This window comes from Anabrus simplex, chromosome 3 (genome assembly GCF_040414725.1).
Source record: "Anabrus simplex isolate iqAnaSimp1 chromosome 3, ASM4041472v1, whole genome shotgun sequence".
In the NCBI taxonomy this organism is placed as follows: Eukaryota; Metazoa; Arthropoda; class Insecta; order Orthoptera; family Tettigoniidae; genus Anabrus; species Anabrus simplex.
In genome coordinates, this window is record NC_090267.1 from 504,076,269 (window position 1) to 504,093,542 (window position 17,274).

General features: G+C 40.1%; 1 protein-coding gene across 2 annotated transcripts in view; it reads right to left on the reverse strand.

Moving 5' to 3' along the window:
* The window catches only part of LOC136866575 (N-acetylgalactosaminyltransferase 6), a 377,415-nt gene that overhangs the window by 109,936 nt on the left and 250,205 nt on the right, over positions 1-17,274 (reverse strand). For both annotated transcript variants that reach the window (XM_067143666.2, XM_067143665.2), the window contains exon 4: positions 10,077-10,243. In XM_067143666.2, the coding sequence (XP_066999767.1) occupies positions 10,077-10,243 (167 nt within the window). The remainder of the gene's footprint in view (positions 1-10,076; positions 10,244-17,274) is intronic.

Here is a 17,274-nt window from a genome sequence, read left to right on the forward strand (position 1 = left end):
CTCATGGGCATAAACTCGAAAGACCTGTACCAGCCCTCTCTGGAGGCCATACACCAGTAGTAGTAGCCTAGTATTATTCACAAGGCATTGTCAGATGATACGACCTCATGCTGATGAACAGAAATGCAACATCAGACTAAAGTCAGGCCTGGGAGAGTGAGATTTGAAATCCAAGTTAACTCATGGTTGGGGTGGTGGGAAATATGTTGAATTCACAGTCAACTCAAGCATGGGATGGAATAGGTTAATGGAGATCTCTCACAGAATTGTGATGGTTTTATACAACATAGTAACTCAGGTACAATCAGCAAAACAGAATAGATGTGCATTCTTATGAATCAAGAACATGCAACATCACAGCAAAACCCATGGATAAACAGGTCTAAAGAGGACAATATTTGTGTAAATTAGATCAATTAAAATTGTTGTAGCATTTAAACAGATTTCAATTCACACACTGCAATATGACTGCAATATGACTCTTCCTCCTCAAGCTACCAATGTTCGTTGACTTGATTTAATTTAATTTCTTCCCAATTTATGGGTTGCCGTTATGACAAACCATACCACACAAAAGTAAGTTAATTAAAATACATGATTAAGATTATAGAGGAAATATTTACAATTTGGTCTGCGAAGTCTACCAATGCCAAGTATACGATTTACTTCTCAAAATCTGAAGGGAGCCCTTCAGCATCAATATACTGTGGTGGGCTCCGCCAGTTGATCGTAAGTCCTGGGCAGGAGCAACTTGGCCTGGACTGGACAGCAAGTGATGTCACTGCATTGAGGCCTCGACACTTGCCGCACAGCGAACCAGTCAGGGGAGAGTCAGGCATGCATTGGCCAGCGTTTCCCCCATCGCTATTCCCTTGTTCTGCTACCTCACTGGAGGTTCTCGCCTGTTGTGGACGGCCCTTTACTGCACATTCCACACACGTTATCATGTTCAAATATTCCACTTAACTTCACAGCAAGAAATGTCAACATAATGCCAATAAGACGACCTTAACATCAGCTCACTGGATTCCTTACATATTGTTTTTTTGCTACTGGATTTAACATTGTGCACCACATTATCAAACTTTCACCGACACAACAGAATATTGTATGTCAACACAGCACCTTCAAAAAGAAGAATTTTAACGCCAAGTTTTACTGAATCATCCCATATGGATAATTTTAATGCCAACAATATATTTTTAAGTGTTGTGCTCTGAGCAATCCTGAACACTCTTCACCATTTTAATTGACGTATTCGGCTACCCGAATTATTTTAATGTGTTGCTTTGTCCTTGTTGCTTTCTCTTAAAGACTCTTGCGGCTGATGATGTCTACAAGTTAGACGAAACATGTCCCATCATATTTTTTAAAATGATTTGTAAATAATTAGATAATAAAGAATCTTGGTATTGTAAAGGTGGAACATTTGACTCAACCTTCAAAGTTATCGATCGAATCCAAATTTTAACACAATTATTCACTGGGATGTTCTAAATATACAGGGCAATTCAAAATGATGGACCGGATTTCATAAATTTATTCTGTGAAATCTAATAAACATATTATCATAATGTGAGACATATGCTAACTCTCAAAGTTTTTTCAGTCATATCACAAGTGTTCTATGTGAGCACCTCGCGTAACACAACATACATCAAGCCGATAGACTATCTCCTGCCAAACCTTGTGTAGTGTGTCACGGCCAATCTCTGTGATGGCTGCTGTGATGCGGGCACCACGGTCGTCCAATGTTAGTGGAAGAGGTGGTACGTAAACATGATCCTTTACGAAACCCCACAAGAAGAAATCACATGCGGGTAAGTCAGGGAACGCGGTGGCCAACGAATAAGAGTTTGATATTCCTGAGATGCTTGACTTATCCAGCGTTGTGGCAATGTCTGGTGATCACCATTTCTTTCCCACGAAGCAGAGCACGGCTCCTTGAAGAAATCCCTGTTCACTGCCAATATGTAGTATTATGACACAATATCCAGCTCCTGATGGAATTTTAAAACCTCCCCTCCATCCCTATACTTCCTGCAGGTGGTATCAGTATTGGTCGAAATTATCATGTCTATTCAGAGCTTCGAATAACTTTTCTTGCCACGCTTACATCATTGTGTGGTTTTGGGCACACCATGTTTCACCTCTGTAGAAAATCTTGAAGCCTTCTTCCCAAAGTTGGCGAATTCTTCTTAAAAACGCGTGTCTGGAGGCTGCAACCGATAACAATTCCATAAGAACAGGATTTTTGTTCAGTTTTTTAAAACAAAATCCTATACTGTGAACAATTTGCCTAAGTTTTTCAAGGGACATTTCTGGAAGTTGGTCAATGAATGTTGAGGCCTCTCTTAATTTTAAAATTGTTGGGAAAGCCTCCTCCAAAACAAAAAGCTGTGAATGGTATGCCAGATAACTCCAATAGTGAACTGATCTATTACAATGCACAGCCGTCCTGCTGACAGGCGTGGGGTACCTTCAAAGTTCTCCTTGTCATTATTTTCTTTATTCTTCTTCACTGCGGATTTGACAGACCAAAGTAATATTCCAACGTAATCAGCTATTCATTGATGAATAGGAAACCGCTTTTCACCTTGCTTCTTGACCTCTAAAGTAAAAAAAAAAAAAAAAAAAAGCACTTGCTATCATACGAAACTCAAATTCAGTGAATGAAGGTCTTGGAGGCATCTTATAGGAATATGCACTCGCCAACAAGCTGAACAAGTCTGAACTGAAGTTAGTTAATATGAAGATAGAAAATATGTGTTTTCTGAAGGTAAAGAACCCCAGCATGGGAATTCCAGTGACTTGTAGGAGGAAAGACAGGTAGCAGCAGAGAAGTCAGACTGGTTCATAAATACCAAATACTTTAAAAATTAAAAAATGTAAAATGCAAAGTGCCGACCCCATGGTGTAGGGGTAGCGAGCCTGCCTCTTACCCGGAGGCCCCAGGTTCGATTCCTGGCCAGGTCAGGGATTTTTACCTGGACCTGAGGGCTGGTTCGAGATACACTCAGCCTACATAATTAGAATTGAGGAGGTATCTGACGGTGAGATAGCAGCCCCGGTCTAGAAAGTCAAGAATAACGGCTCAGAGGATTTGTCGTGCTGACCTCACGACACCTCGTAATCTGCAGGTCTACGGGCTGAGACTCGGTCGCTTGGCAGGCCCGGATCCTTCAAGAGCTGTAGCGCCATGGTGGGGGGTTTAAAATGCAAAAACAACATAAAAACAAAAATAATACATTTTTAAAGTTGCGTTCGAGGTTCAATATCTTTACGAGAAAAGCTGTCCATCGAACTAATTTGGCCATGCGATTACGGTCGCGCAGCTGTGAGCTTGCATTCAGAAGATAGTCAGTTCGAAAACCACTGTTGGCAGCACTAAAGATGGTTTTCCGTAGTTTCCCATTTTCACACCAGGCAAATGGCGGGGTACATTAATAGGGAACATGCATGATCCGGGGTTTTAATTTAAAATATGCTAATCTGATTCAAAATTTCATGCAGAATTCAAAAATGTGATCAGAATGTACAAATAACTCCAAACATGATAAAAATCTAAATTAAAGTACGAAAATGTCACGTAACGCAACTACGCGATCTGATTGGTCTGACGTCATCGTACAGGTTGTCTTGAATTAGCAGACGAAATAACACATAGTGTGCTGTGAGAAGCAGGATACACTTTGCGTATTTCTACTTTATGTCAGTGTCTTGTATAGTTAAATTCGATGTCTATACATTGGATAATAATCTGAGTGGTATATTTTAGACTTAAAATGAATCCTGCGCAGACAGTGAGGCAGAAAACTTATAAATGGTGTATCATTCCGATGTCCATGAGCACATCGCATACCATCCCAAACAAATTGTTTATAAATGTTCCAAAGACGCTAAAACTAGGGAAAAATGGATTTTGGCGAGCTGGAGACATGCTGGTGATATATCAGAAAAGTCTACAGTTTATATTTTGAAGATCATTTTAACGTAAGTTGAATTTGTTTGAATTTTCAAACACTTTTCCATGTCAGCTGTTCTAGTGGTAAAACTTTAAATTTCAATGTACGATGTTTTAATTAAATGCTTCAATTGCATCTTGGAATATGAAAGTAATAAACAGTGCATTAATTAATGCGGATTATTAAAGTATTCTCCAAACTTAACCTATGTTTTGGATGATCCATGTCAAGGTAATAAATCGAAGGGGTTATGAACCATATTGACAGCTGTAATTATACCAATTTATCTTGGCATGCGACAGTTATTTATGTCTTTATTGAAGAGCTTACATTTGTAAAGAAATTTAGCCCATAGCTAAATACTCTATAATATAATAAAAATAGGCATGTACTTCATGAAAGAAAACAACGTGAATTTAACAAATGTATATCTGTACACAAAACCAGTGCTGGTCTGTTGGGGTCTTATAAGTTAACAATGTTCAATTATAATAATTATCATAATATTAACTAAATAAATAACATTGCACACAGGTGAAAATAGTGATGTTGGTATTTAAAATATTATCCAACTTAGCCTAAGTTTTAGGTTATACAAGCCAAGTCAATAAACCGAAGGGTAAAACTACCGGGAGAGTTGGCCGTGCGGTTAGGAGCACGCAGCTGTGAGCTCGCATCCAGGAGATAGTGGGTTCGAACCCCACTGTCGGCAACCCTGAAGATGGTTTTCCGTGGTTTCCCATTTTCACACCAGGCAAATACTGGGGCTGTACATTAATTAAGGCCATGGCCAATTCCTTCCCATTCCTAGGCCTTTCCTGTCCCATCATCGCCATCGACGGTGCGACGTAAAGCAAAAAAAGAAAAAAAAGTAAAAGTCACAGCACCCAAAGACATTCCTGTATTGAACGACTAAAATGCCACCAAGAGACTTTTCATGGGTGATATGCTCAGCCTGTTAAAAGCCAAATGTAATTAATGTTATTGGCTTTACGCCCCGCTAACTACTACGGTTTTCGGAGACGCCGATGTGCAGGAATTTAGTCCTGCAGGAGTTCTTTTGCGTGCCAGTAAATCTACCGACACGAGGCTGACGTATTTGAGCACCTTCAACTATCACCGGACTGAACCAGGATCAAACCTGCCAATGTGCAGGAATTTAGTCCTGCAGGAGTTCTTTTATGTGCCAGTAAATCTACCGACACGAGGCTGACGTATTTGAGCACCTTCAACTATCACCGGACTGAACCAGGATCAAACCTGCCAAGTTGGGGTCAGAAGGCCAGCATCTCAACTGTCTGAACCACTCAGCCCGACTTGTGAAAACTAGATGAAGTCATATTTATCTTTATTATGTTTGACTTTATCCCTCCACCAAGATATTTAATGTTTCTTTCATGGGCCCCGGAAGTGGGTAGGCCAGTTGGCCCAACCATAAAAATATATTTTTCTGGGAATGATAGATTATAGACCTACAGTACAATGATCTTCTTTCCTTTCTTTCTTTCTTTCTTTATTTCTTTCTTTCTTAATCAGTTTATCCTTCAGGGTTCGGACTCAGCGAAGGATTTCACCTCTACCGCTTCAAGGGCAGTGTCCTGGAGCACAAGACTTTGGGCATGGTGATACAACTGGTGAGGAGGGCCATTACCTCGCCCAGGCGGCCTCACCTGCTATGCTCAACAGGGGCCTTGTTGGAGGATGGGAAGATCGGAAGGGATAGACAAGGAAGAGGGAAGGAAACGACCGTGGCCTTGGGAGCCTGGAGGAGAAGTGGGAAAATACGAAAAACCACTTTGAGGATGGCTGAGGTGGGATTCGAAACCCCCCGAGGCTGAATAGACCCCGTTCCAGCCCTCGTACTATTTGTTTCCAACTTTCATAGCAGAGCTGGGAATCGAAACCGGGCCTCGGGGGGTGGCAGCTAATCACATTAACCACTACACCACAGAGGCGGACTAGTACTATAATGCTACTATATGTTTATATTAGTGCTGAAATCCGATTTCTTACTTTACTAATGCTGAAAGCCCAAAAATGTAATGTTATTCTTTAATATGGAGATCAGTCTATTAGGATAAGTCGAAAGTGATGTGATTTCTATCCAGGTTCGTTGTTATCCTAATACTATGAGTTACAGTACATTGCACGTATATAAAAGATGCCACTTACAAACTTGCTTTTTATCCGTGAATTTCTGCGGCCACAGAAGTCACTATTTTTCAAGAATGATGACATCTACACGTGGTAGATTGTCTGGCTGTGCTGTTTTGAACCTTTCTTCTGTCATTTTGAAGTTATTGGCGATCACGAATAATAAACAATCGGCCGTTAGTAACGGCTGATGCACAATGGCTGGTAGAGCTGCATACGGTGCTGGATCATGACGTCACAGCGCGCCGCTTACGTCAGAGGCCGTTTCACTCGCCTTGCAGAAAGGCACTTTTAAATATTTGTTTTAATGGTAGAAAACAAGGCAACTTACCACAACGTAATACGTTTACGTACTATTTCATTGGTGTACTTTTCAAAAAAAAACAAATTTTTGAAAATAATGCATGTTCCCTATTAAGGCCATGGTCGCTCCTAGCTCTTTCCTATTTCCTCATCGCCATAAGACAGGGGCGGCTTTTCAGGTGAAGTAGGTGAAGTGCCACTTCACCACTTATTTTTACCATAATGAATTACTTAAATTTATTTTTCTTATGTCATTTGTTGGTTTTACGGAAAGAAAATGTTTTATTGTACAGCATTTGGAGCACCTCATCACCTGATGAGATCCAGGGGAACTCACGAAAGCGCCGGCTGTCGGCCACAGTATGACACGTGAGACTGAGTGAAGACGAGAGATTCCGCAGCTGCCTCTACCTCCCAAGTGCTCCCTCCTAGCGCTTGGCCTTGGCGGTTGCCATGACAACCGTGACGTCACCCGCGTACTTTCCACATAGCGGAATGTGCTAGTGAAGTTGTCGGAAGAGCGGAATGTTTCGTCTTCCCTGCGTCATCCTGTGTGAAGTACGAGTACTTACGCATCGTGGTTCATTCGTAGTGTTGTGCTGTTATATTTAAATATGTATCCTATTTATGACATAATGTGCATTTTATTATAAACACCATTTTCACGTTGGAGAAACGAAGATCAGAATGAAGTTCTACGTTTTGATCGCCCTACTCAATCACTGCAAATTTGTGCTACAAAAGAAGTGAAACATTCCGGTAAATCTTACAATCTTAGTTTCAAACGATTGTGGTTTAAGGAATTTCCATGGTTGTGCTTCTCTCCAGCTGTACAGAAGTTGTTTTGTTGGGCCTGCTTGCCTTTTATCAATAAAAATAACGTTTGGAATAAAGAAGGATTTTCAGCCCTTTTGAACATAACACGTTCTTTACATAAGCACTCAGACTCTGCAGAACATAAAATACGGCAGCTAGATTTCAAGACATTGGAAACAAACCAAAATACGATCTCGCATGTCCTGAAGGAAAATGCCAGACTGTATATTGTAATTGTACAGTTCAGTGAAAATGTACATTTAAATAGGCTTTTCCTTGAATTGGAAATTGATGCAGTGCTCTATTTAAGTAAGCAAGAACTAGCTCTTCGTGGTCATGACGAAACGTTAAATTCAATAAATCGTGGTCACGTGCTGGACCCTCCACCAGTCACAGGTACGAGGCATGAGCACAAAACAACCAAAAACAACACGTAGTTCTTAATCTTGTCCTCCTCTGTGGTGTAGTGGTTAGTGTGATTAGCTGCCACCCCAGAAGCCCAGGTTCAATTCCCGGCTCTGCCACGAAATTTGAAAAGTGGTACGAGGGCTGAAATGGGGTCCACTCAGACTCGGGAGATCAACTGAGTAGAGGTAGATAATTGAAAAGGAGGTTCAACCTATTCAATACTTAAAAGAAAGAAATGTAGTAATTACATTCTTATTTAAATGGGACCGGTTTCGACCTTAGTCCAGGTCATCATCAGCCATAAAAACATGTACAATGTTTATGAATATTGGAGGTCAGTTTCACACTCTGATAGGCACAAAGACACGACACCACATTCTGTCATGCACAAAGTCACAACACTATCAAGTAATATACGAAGATCAAAAATAACTTGAAGTCGCAGACGAATAGATTTGTAGTAGAAAGCCGCCAGCTCCTGGTGATCAGCGCGGCACATTCAAGGTCATGCGCTGCGGTCGAACGCCAAAGTAGAGTGGAGAATGTTTTGAAGGTCCAGAATTTGTAACGGTTGCGGGAAGTTAAGTATGTATATAAAAATATACGACGCAAATCAGTATAATTGAATGAGTACTTGTACTCCTGCTAAGTTCTTGGAAAACAGTTGACTTGAAAAAACATCAATACAGAACAATGAAATTTTTATCTTTAAATGAGTAGAGGTAGGCTCGATTCCCACCTCAGCCATCCTGGAAGTGGTTTTCCGTGGTTTCCCACTTCTCCTCCAGGAAAATGCCGGGATGGTACCTAACTTAAGGCCATGGCCACTTCCTTCCCTCTTCCTTGTCTATCCCTTCCAATCTTCCCATCCCCCATCAAGGCCCCTGTTCAGCATAGCAGGTGAGGCCACCTGGGCGAGGTAATGGTCATCCTCCCCAGTTGTATCCCATGACCCAAAGTCGGGAGCTCCAGGACACTGTCCTTGAGGCGGTAGAGGTGGAATCCCTTGCTGAGTCCGAGGGAAAAACCAACCCTGGAGGGTAAGCAGATTAAGAAAGAAAGAAAGAAAGAAAGAAGTTCCTAAATCTGTCGCTCGAAACCGAACGGGTAATAGCTCTTCACCATACTTTACAGTCACGAGCTGCCACTGCCATAAGACCTATCTGCGTCAGTGCGACGTAAAGCAAATTGTAAAACTGTAAAACAAAAAGCTCTCCGCCTCCATAGCGAAACGTTTAGCGTTACTTGCTGCCGTCCTTGGGAGACCTAGGCTCGATTACCGGTAATGCCAGAGATTTAAGAATGGCAGGAAGGCTATTATAGAATGGTACATGCAGCTCACCTCCATTGGGAGTGTGCCTGAAGAGAGCTGCACCACTTCAGGACAAGGACGCAAGCTTACTATTCCCTATGAGAAAAGTTGATGGGAAATGTTTTTCATTACCTCATAATGCCATTTGCTTCAATGTTGATTCTAGGCAATTAGTAAATACCGGACAAATATTTTAAGCTCATATGGCGAAGCAAATGCCACTGTACATGCAATTGTAACCAGTAGACTCAACTTCCAGCATGGCATGACATGGCGCGGTGTCTGGCTCTATCGTGGCAACGTCGCACGGTCTTCCTAGCACAAGACAGCTAAGCATTTATGTCGTCCTACCCACTACAAATACAAACCAATATTAAAAAAAGTGAAATCATTTACGAATTTCATAGTCATACAGCGTAACTATTGGATTCTTAAAGATTACAACGCAACCAAGAACGCAATTTTTCAACCAGCCCGAGCTGAGAAACCTTAGAAAATTGGTAACTTTTTTTCTTGGAAACACAAAACTCTGAAATTTATAAACTACATTTAGAACATCCCAATGCATATTGTGTTAAAATTTGGATTCGATCAGATCACAGGGTTTGGAGAAGCGATGTCTTAAAGTTGATGCATGGTTAAAACACGCTTAAAAGCGGGCACTTTTTGCATTCCACTTGCTATAAAAAAATTTAAAATAAAAATTAATAATATGAATCCTACATGACCTAACGTGAAATGAAACGAGGAAAATGATGGTATTATTTGATTTTCAGTGGGTTTATCGGTTATTTCATAAACGACCTCCAAATTCAAGTGCACGTAACATTTTGGTCGACATATATTCGAAATTGTCAATAAATTCCTAAAAACTTCTTTTTGTTCCCAAAAACAACTGAAAGAAATATGTTCAGGTAAGCCAAAGCTCATATATTGGCAGGTAATGTACTATGATCGTCAACTAGAATTATTTCTTTAAGAAGGTGTGAGGTAAATTTATATCACTGATGGCTATTTTCAGTAAAGTTGTCCAGAGTTCAAGGTGGAATGTTACGAAAGCACTCATGTTCCAAGTCTCAAACACACAGATAGGTAATAAATACAGTACATCAACTTACCCTTTGTACTATGATCATCAACTAGAATTACTTCTTTAAGAAGATGTGAGGGAGATCTATTGATGGCACTGATGGCTGTTCTCAGTAAAGTGGTCCAGTGTTCGTTGTGGAATGGTACAATAACACTCACAGTTGGGAGTTTCTGTAAATACTCCTTCTTCTTACATCTAAAACACAATTTAAACTGATTTAACTACCAGAACAGAATATATTTCATCAAATTGACTGAAAAAAACCTACATATATAAAGCAAAATGTCTGTACATCCGTCCGTCCGTCCGTCCGATCCTTATACAAATCCATACTAATCTAAACCGAATTTTGCATACTTACCTTTTAGGACCCTGCGAGTAACCCTATCTACAAGAAATTTTAACAGCCCACTCAATTCCATAGATTTAAACCCTTCGGCACATTAACATAGGGTAATATAGGCAAAATATTGAATCTGTAGTATAAGTCTATTCAAGAAACTATTTAAAATAGTTTATCTTGGGTCCACCTTGCCAATACAATTTTTAATGGTTGAATATTATTTATTCTATCATACATGTTTCAGGAAAAATATGCATTCCCTCCATCATGATAATTTTCAATCATTAAAAGTGTATTGACAAGGTGGACGCAAGATAAACTATTTTAAATAGTTTCTTTAATATATTTAGACAAGTCTATATAGTATCAAATGAAATACCTATTATGGTTATGTTTATCAACAGTCTGCAGTACAAGGACGAGATCAAGGTTATCTTAAGTCTCACAACGCGAACAACACTTAATAAGGCCCTATGGGCCCTAAAAACCATGTTTCAGGGGCTAAAACCAACCGTTATGGAGATATTGGCATCATACTACCCCGCTATTGGAATCGGATGAATAATCAGCCGTAACCATGGCAACGTCAGCTCAAGGATTCTACAGTAGAATACAGGCCTGGTGTTCAAAGTAGGCATGGCCAAGAAGAGATTCTGCTACACATATGACTGTCTGAAAAAAGAAAAAAAACCACTGTGGGGGTAAGCCACTCTTATGCATCGAGGTGGAAACGGGTTGGCATATGAAAATAATTAAGAAATAATCAAATCCATAGGTTTTTTGGGGTCGCTGAGATGAACAGTGATACTTGTGACAGTATTATCAGTGTTGAGCCTCCCCAACAACCTTTTGGATTGGTGTTACACCATTGAAATTAATGTCAATCGGCTTAACGCCAATGTACTTTAATTAGTTTTGCAAGTTATAAATCTCATTCCGTATTGACGGTTATCACTTTACAAAAGAAAATATTTTTAAATCCTCCTTATCAATACAAATCAACTCATCTGTTAGATGAAGTAAAGTCTAAACATGTTTCAGCCTAATCTCAAGGCCATCTTCAGTAGCAGAACAGTAATTACGTAATACACAAACAAATTAAAAATCGTAATGAAGTGAAGTGACAATGATCATGATTAGTGAATTAAAAAACATATTGAGGTATAAAGTCCTTTCGTCTAATAGATCGTTCTTGAATTGTCAATTAAAACTGCTGACTGTTAAAATGAAGACACTGTGCTGAGGGGTGTAGTGAGACCGTCAATACTATAGGTTAAAACGTGTGTAAAATCTGTAATGAGAAAAAGGAAATATGAGTGGATGAAAAACAAAATCACACTACCCCGCTATCGGAATCGGGTGAATAATCAGCCGTAACCATGGCAACGTCAGCTCAAGGATTCTACAGTAGAATACAGGCCTGGTGTTCGAAGTAGGCACGGCCAAGAAGAGATTCTGCTACACATATGACTGTCTAAAAAAAGAAAAAAAAAAAACACTGTGCTACTGAAGATGGCCTTGAGATTAGGCTGAAACATGTTTAGACTTTACTTCATCTAACAGATGAGTTGATTTGTATTGATAAGGAGGATTTTTAAATATTTTCTTTTGTAAAGTGATAACCGTCAATACGGAATGAGATTTATAACTTGCAATGGTAACGCCATCCAGGCTAGTAAGAAGGCAAACCTATATTGTAATTTGAAGATAAAGGTTGCCAAATTAGGTAAAGATTTATGTTTTTTAAGAAAATACTTAACTAATGACGTCACACCCAATTTTTTAAAATTTGCTAAGAAAACTCATAGAGACACAGCTAAAACCCGTGCGACTCAATGAAAAATGGATAAAATTTGGATAAGAGAGGAAATTAAATTCCTTCAAAAGAAAAAAGCCCTTCTTAATAATAATCTTTATGACGCACATTTAGAAGTTTCGACCTTATTATGTCCTGATGTAGATGTTGATTCCCATAGGGAATCGGAAATAATTGTTCCGAATGAGTAAATTTATAATACCAATATAAATGGTCCGTTATTGGACATTATAAATTTTCCAGCTAACTCATTCCTGGTTGCCAGCGTTTCGCCTCCGTGTGCTAGGCTGGGCTCATCAGTTGGTACCTAGCACACCTACCAAGACGCTGGATAGTGCATACCGTGGAGGCCACTGCGTAGGCTAATTGTAGCCACCGGCAGTGCCAATGCACTATGAGAGACATTCTCATTATCAAAAATTGATGCCTGCTTGGCCATCAGATGATGTAGATGTTGATTCCCATAGGGAATCGGAAATAATTGTTCCGAATGAGTAAATTTATAATACCAATATAAATGATCCGTTATTGGACATTATAAATTTTCCAGCTAACTCATTCCTGGTTGCCAGCGTTTCGCCCCCGTGTGCTAGGCTGGGCTCATCAGTTGGTACCTAGCACACCTACCAAGACGCTGGATAGTGCATACCGTGGAGGCCACTGCGTAGGCTGATTGTAGCCACCGGCTGGGTTCCGGCGTGTTCCACCTTTGCGCATGACTCCGCCCATGCCCCTCCCCCCCAAAGCTCTCCACCCCTCCCGCCGCCATTGCTAACCGCATGTGCGTATTACCGACTGAGCCTCCTTCATAGTCCACCAATACTCATCAACAATTACCTCTCAGCGACACATCAGGTATGTAACATAACATTCACTCTTCATTACTTACCATAAACCTTTCTTACACACCAACTAATACTATTAACATCTCAATTACATATAACTTCCACTTCATACAATACAGCTTTCAACAACACACCGGAACCCAGCGCACATCAGCACGAATATGGCGTGCCACTACCGCTCCTCTTCGCAGTCAGAATGAGAAGATGCTTCACCCCAGCTTTAACGCTCTGACTCTGCAGTTGCCGTATACATTCTAATCTCTCCACAGCAGTTCACAACACAAGCAACTCTATTCTATCTCACCAGACCAGTAAAGAACAATAACTTCATCCCGAAGTCCGCCATACTTTATTCCACGGAACAATATCAATTTGTCTCACCGGCATTTCACACCGATGTCTTCACATCACATTCGATGCTACAGAAGTCAAGAATAAGCGAAAGTTTCAACCCGCAACATTTTCCTAATTAGCAATTACCCACTAATACCTGTCACCATTGTTGCCATTCAAACGCACGGAATGCCCATGAATCTCCATCCACACTGACCAGTTTCCGTACCGATCTCGGCGCTGCAACTGGACAACTTTCAGCTTGATGCCTATAAAACCTCATTTGGCTATGAATTATTTCCCTACCCCCGGTGATTTTAACTCAAATAAACTGCTCTACATATTTCTGAAATGTCAATGCTAATTCCTTCTTCCAACCTCTAAAACATCAGGACACACTTGGTACTAGAATTTTTTAACCTTGCGCACCATGCTGCTCTTGTGTAATTATGTATATAATTGTAAATTCTCAACTGTTCAATTAGATAATGTAATTATATAGTTACCAACCATTGACATTAGTTTTTATTACAAACATTTACGCTGAATGTTATAATATAAATATTTTTATAACTTTATCTCAACTGTTAAATTGAACAATGTAAATACTGTATAGTTACCAACCTTTGACATTAATTTTTTGGTTACAAACATTGACGCCGAACACTACACCTTTTCTCCCTTAATTGTTATTATGTAAATATTTTAAACTTTTTATTTTCCTATGTTTGCGTCAACTGTTTCTCCAGAGCACCACTACCGAACTCTACTATGTTAATCTTAGGCATTGGTGCTGACTTTTCATCTATAAACCTATATGTTCAACCATCACTTTTGTACAACTATTTCCCATACTTAATTTTTGTATGTGTATTAATAATATGTATTAATTTGTGCATGTCAACTACTAACCAGGTACCTGATTTTTTACCTTGAGGTGATAATTTGACTGATGATGCCCTCAATGAAGGGCAAAACATGTCTCAAGTGGAATCAACAATAAATTCCTAATTTATAAAATTTATATGTATTGAATAGGTGGAAAAAACAAACCTTTTAGCATCCTACATGTGCAAGGTTGTTAACTGTGGTTTGAGGAATTACTGCTGATTTGGATTTGTTATTAGTCAATAGAGATATGGAGAATTGCTCTATCTCTGCTGGTCATAATCCCGTTGTACCTACCTCTAATTTTCCTACTAACCAATTTGTCTGCTTCCCAGAGTCAAGGGTCATGCTGTGTGACAGCTCCTTTCGTGGAAAATTTAGTGTCTAAGTTAAATTCTGCTTCTTCTCCCAACTGCCTGAAAGAAGCTTTCCGTGGAGTGAGGAGCTTTTCAGTGAATTGTATCAACGAAAGCATTAGGTTTCTACGATTCCTTGTAGAATTAACAGACACTGGAAACATTTACTCTGTCGATGATTTGGGGATTTTCCGCACCCTCTTCCCTCATTGTGAAGGGATCCTGAAAAGGGAAATTTCAGAAGCTATTTCCTGAAATTTAACTATTAACGCATTTCATGAGCTTGTCCTTTCTAAATTCATTCCCTCCCTTGCTCCTCAAAGTCTAGTGCCGCAGTACTGTTTCCGAACCCAGTTTCTGCATGAGAACCTACCGACTTACGTTCCAGATCTACGATTCTTTTGTAAAGTATTTAAAATTTCAGTCCCAGAAGGAGAGATGGTAGCTAGAATTTTAAAAGGAATATCTCCTGCATATCGTTCCTACCTTTCCTTGACTCGATGCCCAACTAATTTTCAAGAATTAGAAGAGGCCTGTTCTTTTGCCGAAGATGTCAAACACGGGGATGCCTCTAGGCCTGTAAATTTTCCTCCTCCTGCTACACCAAATTATCCTGCCGTTTCATCAACATCTAAAGAGGTGAAAGCTCGTAAATGTTATAACTGTGGGTTCCGAAATCATTTGAGGAATTCTTGTCCTGATGTCAGACGAGATTCTAGTGGATGTTATTCCTGTGGCTCTAGACAGCACGTTAAGAAAAATTGCCCCTTAGTAGGTCGTAAGGGTACTCAATGACTACAGAGCAAGAGGGCAGGGCCTGCCCATTCTAAGATTGTAGATTCTGAATCTTTAGGAAAGCCTGCGTATCCTCCCATGTACAATAGAATCTCCGCTCATGTCCCCTCCTCTGGGACTTGCACATTTGTTGAGGTCAATAATGAACCAGTGGATGCTCTCCTCGATACCGATAGTGTAGTATGTTTAATGAATTATGCATGGTACCGTCAAATGAAAACCTCATGTAAATTTCCTGAATTGGAACCTACTAACCTAAAATGTGTTTCTGCCAATTGTCAGTTTTTTAATATCTTGGGTTCAGTGAAGGTCAAGTTAAGAATTGGTAATTTTACTTGGAAAATCAAGTGCTTAGTAGCATCTAATCTATCATGTAACGTTATTCTTGGGCCCAATTTTCTATCTAGGGCTGGACTTGTTCTGGATTTACAGTGTCAAAAATTCTTTTTAAAATTTTCTCCTGATTTAAAGTTTGACTTGATAAACATCCCTTTGAAAATACCTATTGTTTCTTGTGTGGATTACCCTCAGTCTGATGAGCCTAGCGACATTGATAGCCTTGATCTGAACCATTTAGGGGATGCCGAAGCCTGTCAAGTCCGCGCTCTTTGTAAGGAATTTCCCGATGTGTTCACTAGTAAGTTAGGCTTGACCGACTTTCTCAAGTATGATATCGAGTTGTCTGACCATCAGCCTGTTCGATCTCCTCCTTACCGTCTTTTCCCACCCCATATGTTGGAACTGAAGAAAATTGTTGAGCAGATGGAAAGAGATGGAGTAATTAGGCCTTCCACTTCTCCATACGCATTCCCAGTGTTCTTGGTACCCAAGCCTTCTGGTGGTTTTCGCGCCGTTATTGATTATAGGGCTCTAAACAGCAAGACTGTGCTCCAATCTATCCCGTTACACGACCTTCATACTTGTTTTGGATGGTTCTAGGGAGCGAAATTTTTCAGTGCTAGATTTGAACAAAGCATATTACCAAGTGCCGTTAACCAAGCGATCCATTCCCCTTACTGCTTTTATAACCGACTGGAACCTGTATGAGTTCCTGAGACTCCCGTTCGGCTTAAGTTGTGGTGCAGCTGTGTTGTCGAGACTGCTAAATTCTATCCTCTCGGACATTAAATTCAAGTTCGTCTTTAATTACTTGGGCGACCTGGTAATTTTTTCGAATACCTTTGAGGAACATATGGTACACATCAAGGAAGTCTTGCAACGGCTAAAGAAGGCCGGACTGACAGTGAAGTTATCAAAGGTTGCATTCGCCAGACCCAGCAGGTCCTTCCTAGGACATGTAGTTTCTTCTGAAGGTGTTTCAATTGATCATTCCAGAACTCAGGCCATCAGGGATTTCCCACCTCCCAAAGATGTTAAAGGTGTCACCCGATTCATCGGCATGGTGAACTTTTTCAGAAAATTTATCCCCAACCTTGCCGAGTTAGCTGCCCCGTTGAACTACCTTAGGAGGAAAAATGTTAAATTCACTTGGGATAGTGCCCAGCAGGAAGCATTCAATTCACTGAATGTTGCATTGACTAACGCCCCGGTGTTAGCCATTCGTGATTTTGAGAAGCGTTTCATTGTTCAAACTGATGCCTCCGGGCATGCTATTGCTGGTGTCCTATAACAAGAACATGAAGACGGACGTAGGCCGGTGGCTTATGTATGCAGTGTCCTCAACGATCTGGAGACTAAATACTCCATCTACGAATTAGAGTGTCTAGCTATACTGTTTGCACTAGAAAAGTTTAGATCCTTTATTGAACATGTGAACTTTGATCTAGAGACCGATAACCAGGCTCTTTCTTAGGTGTTAAATCAACCTAAAAGGACTGGTAGGATAACTA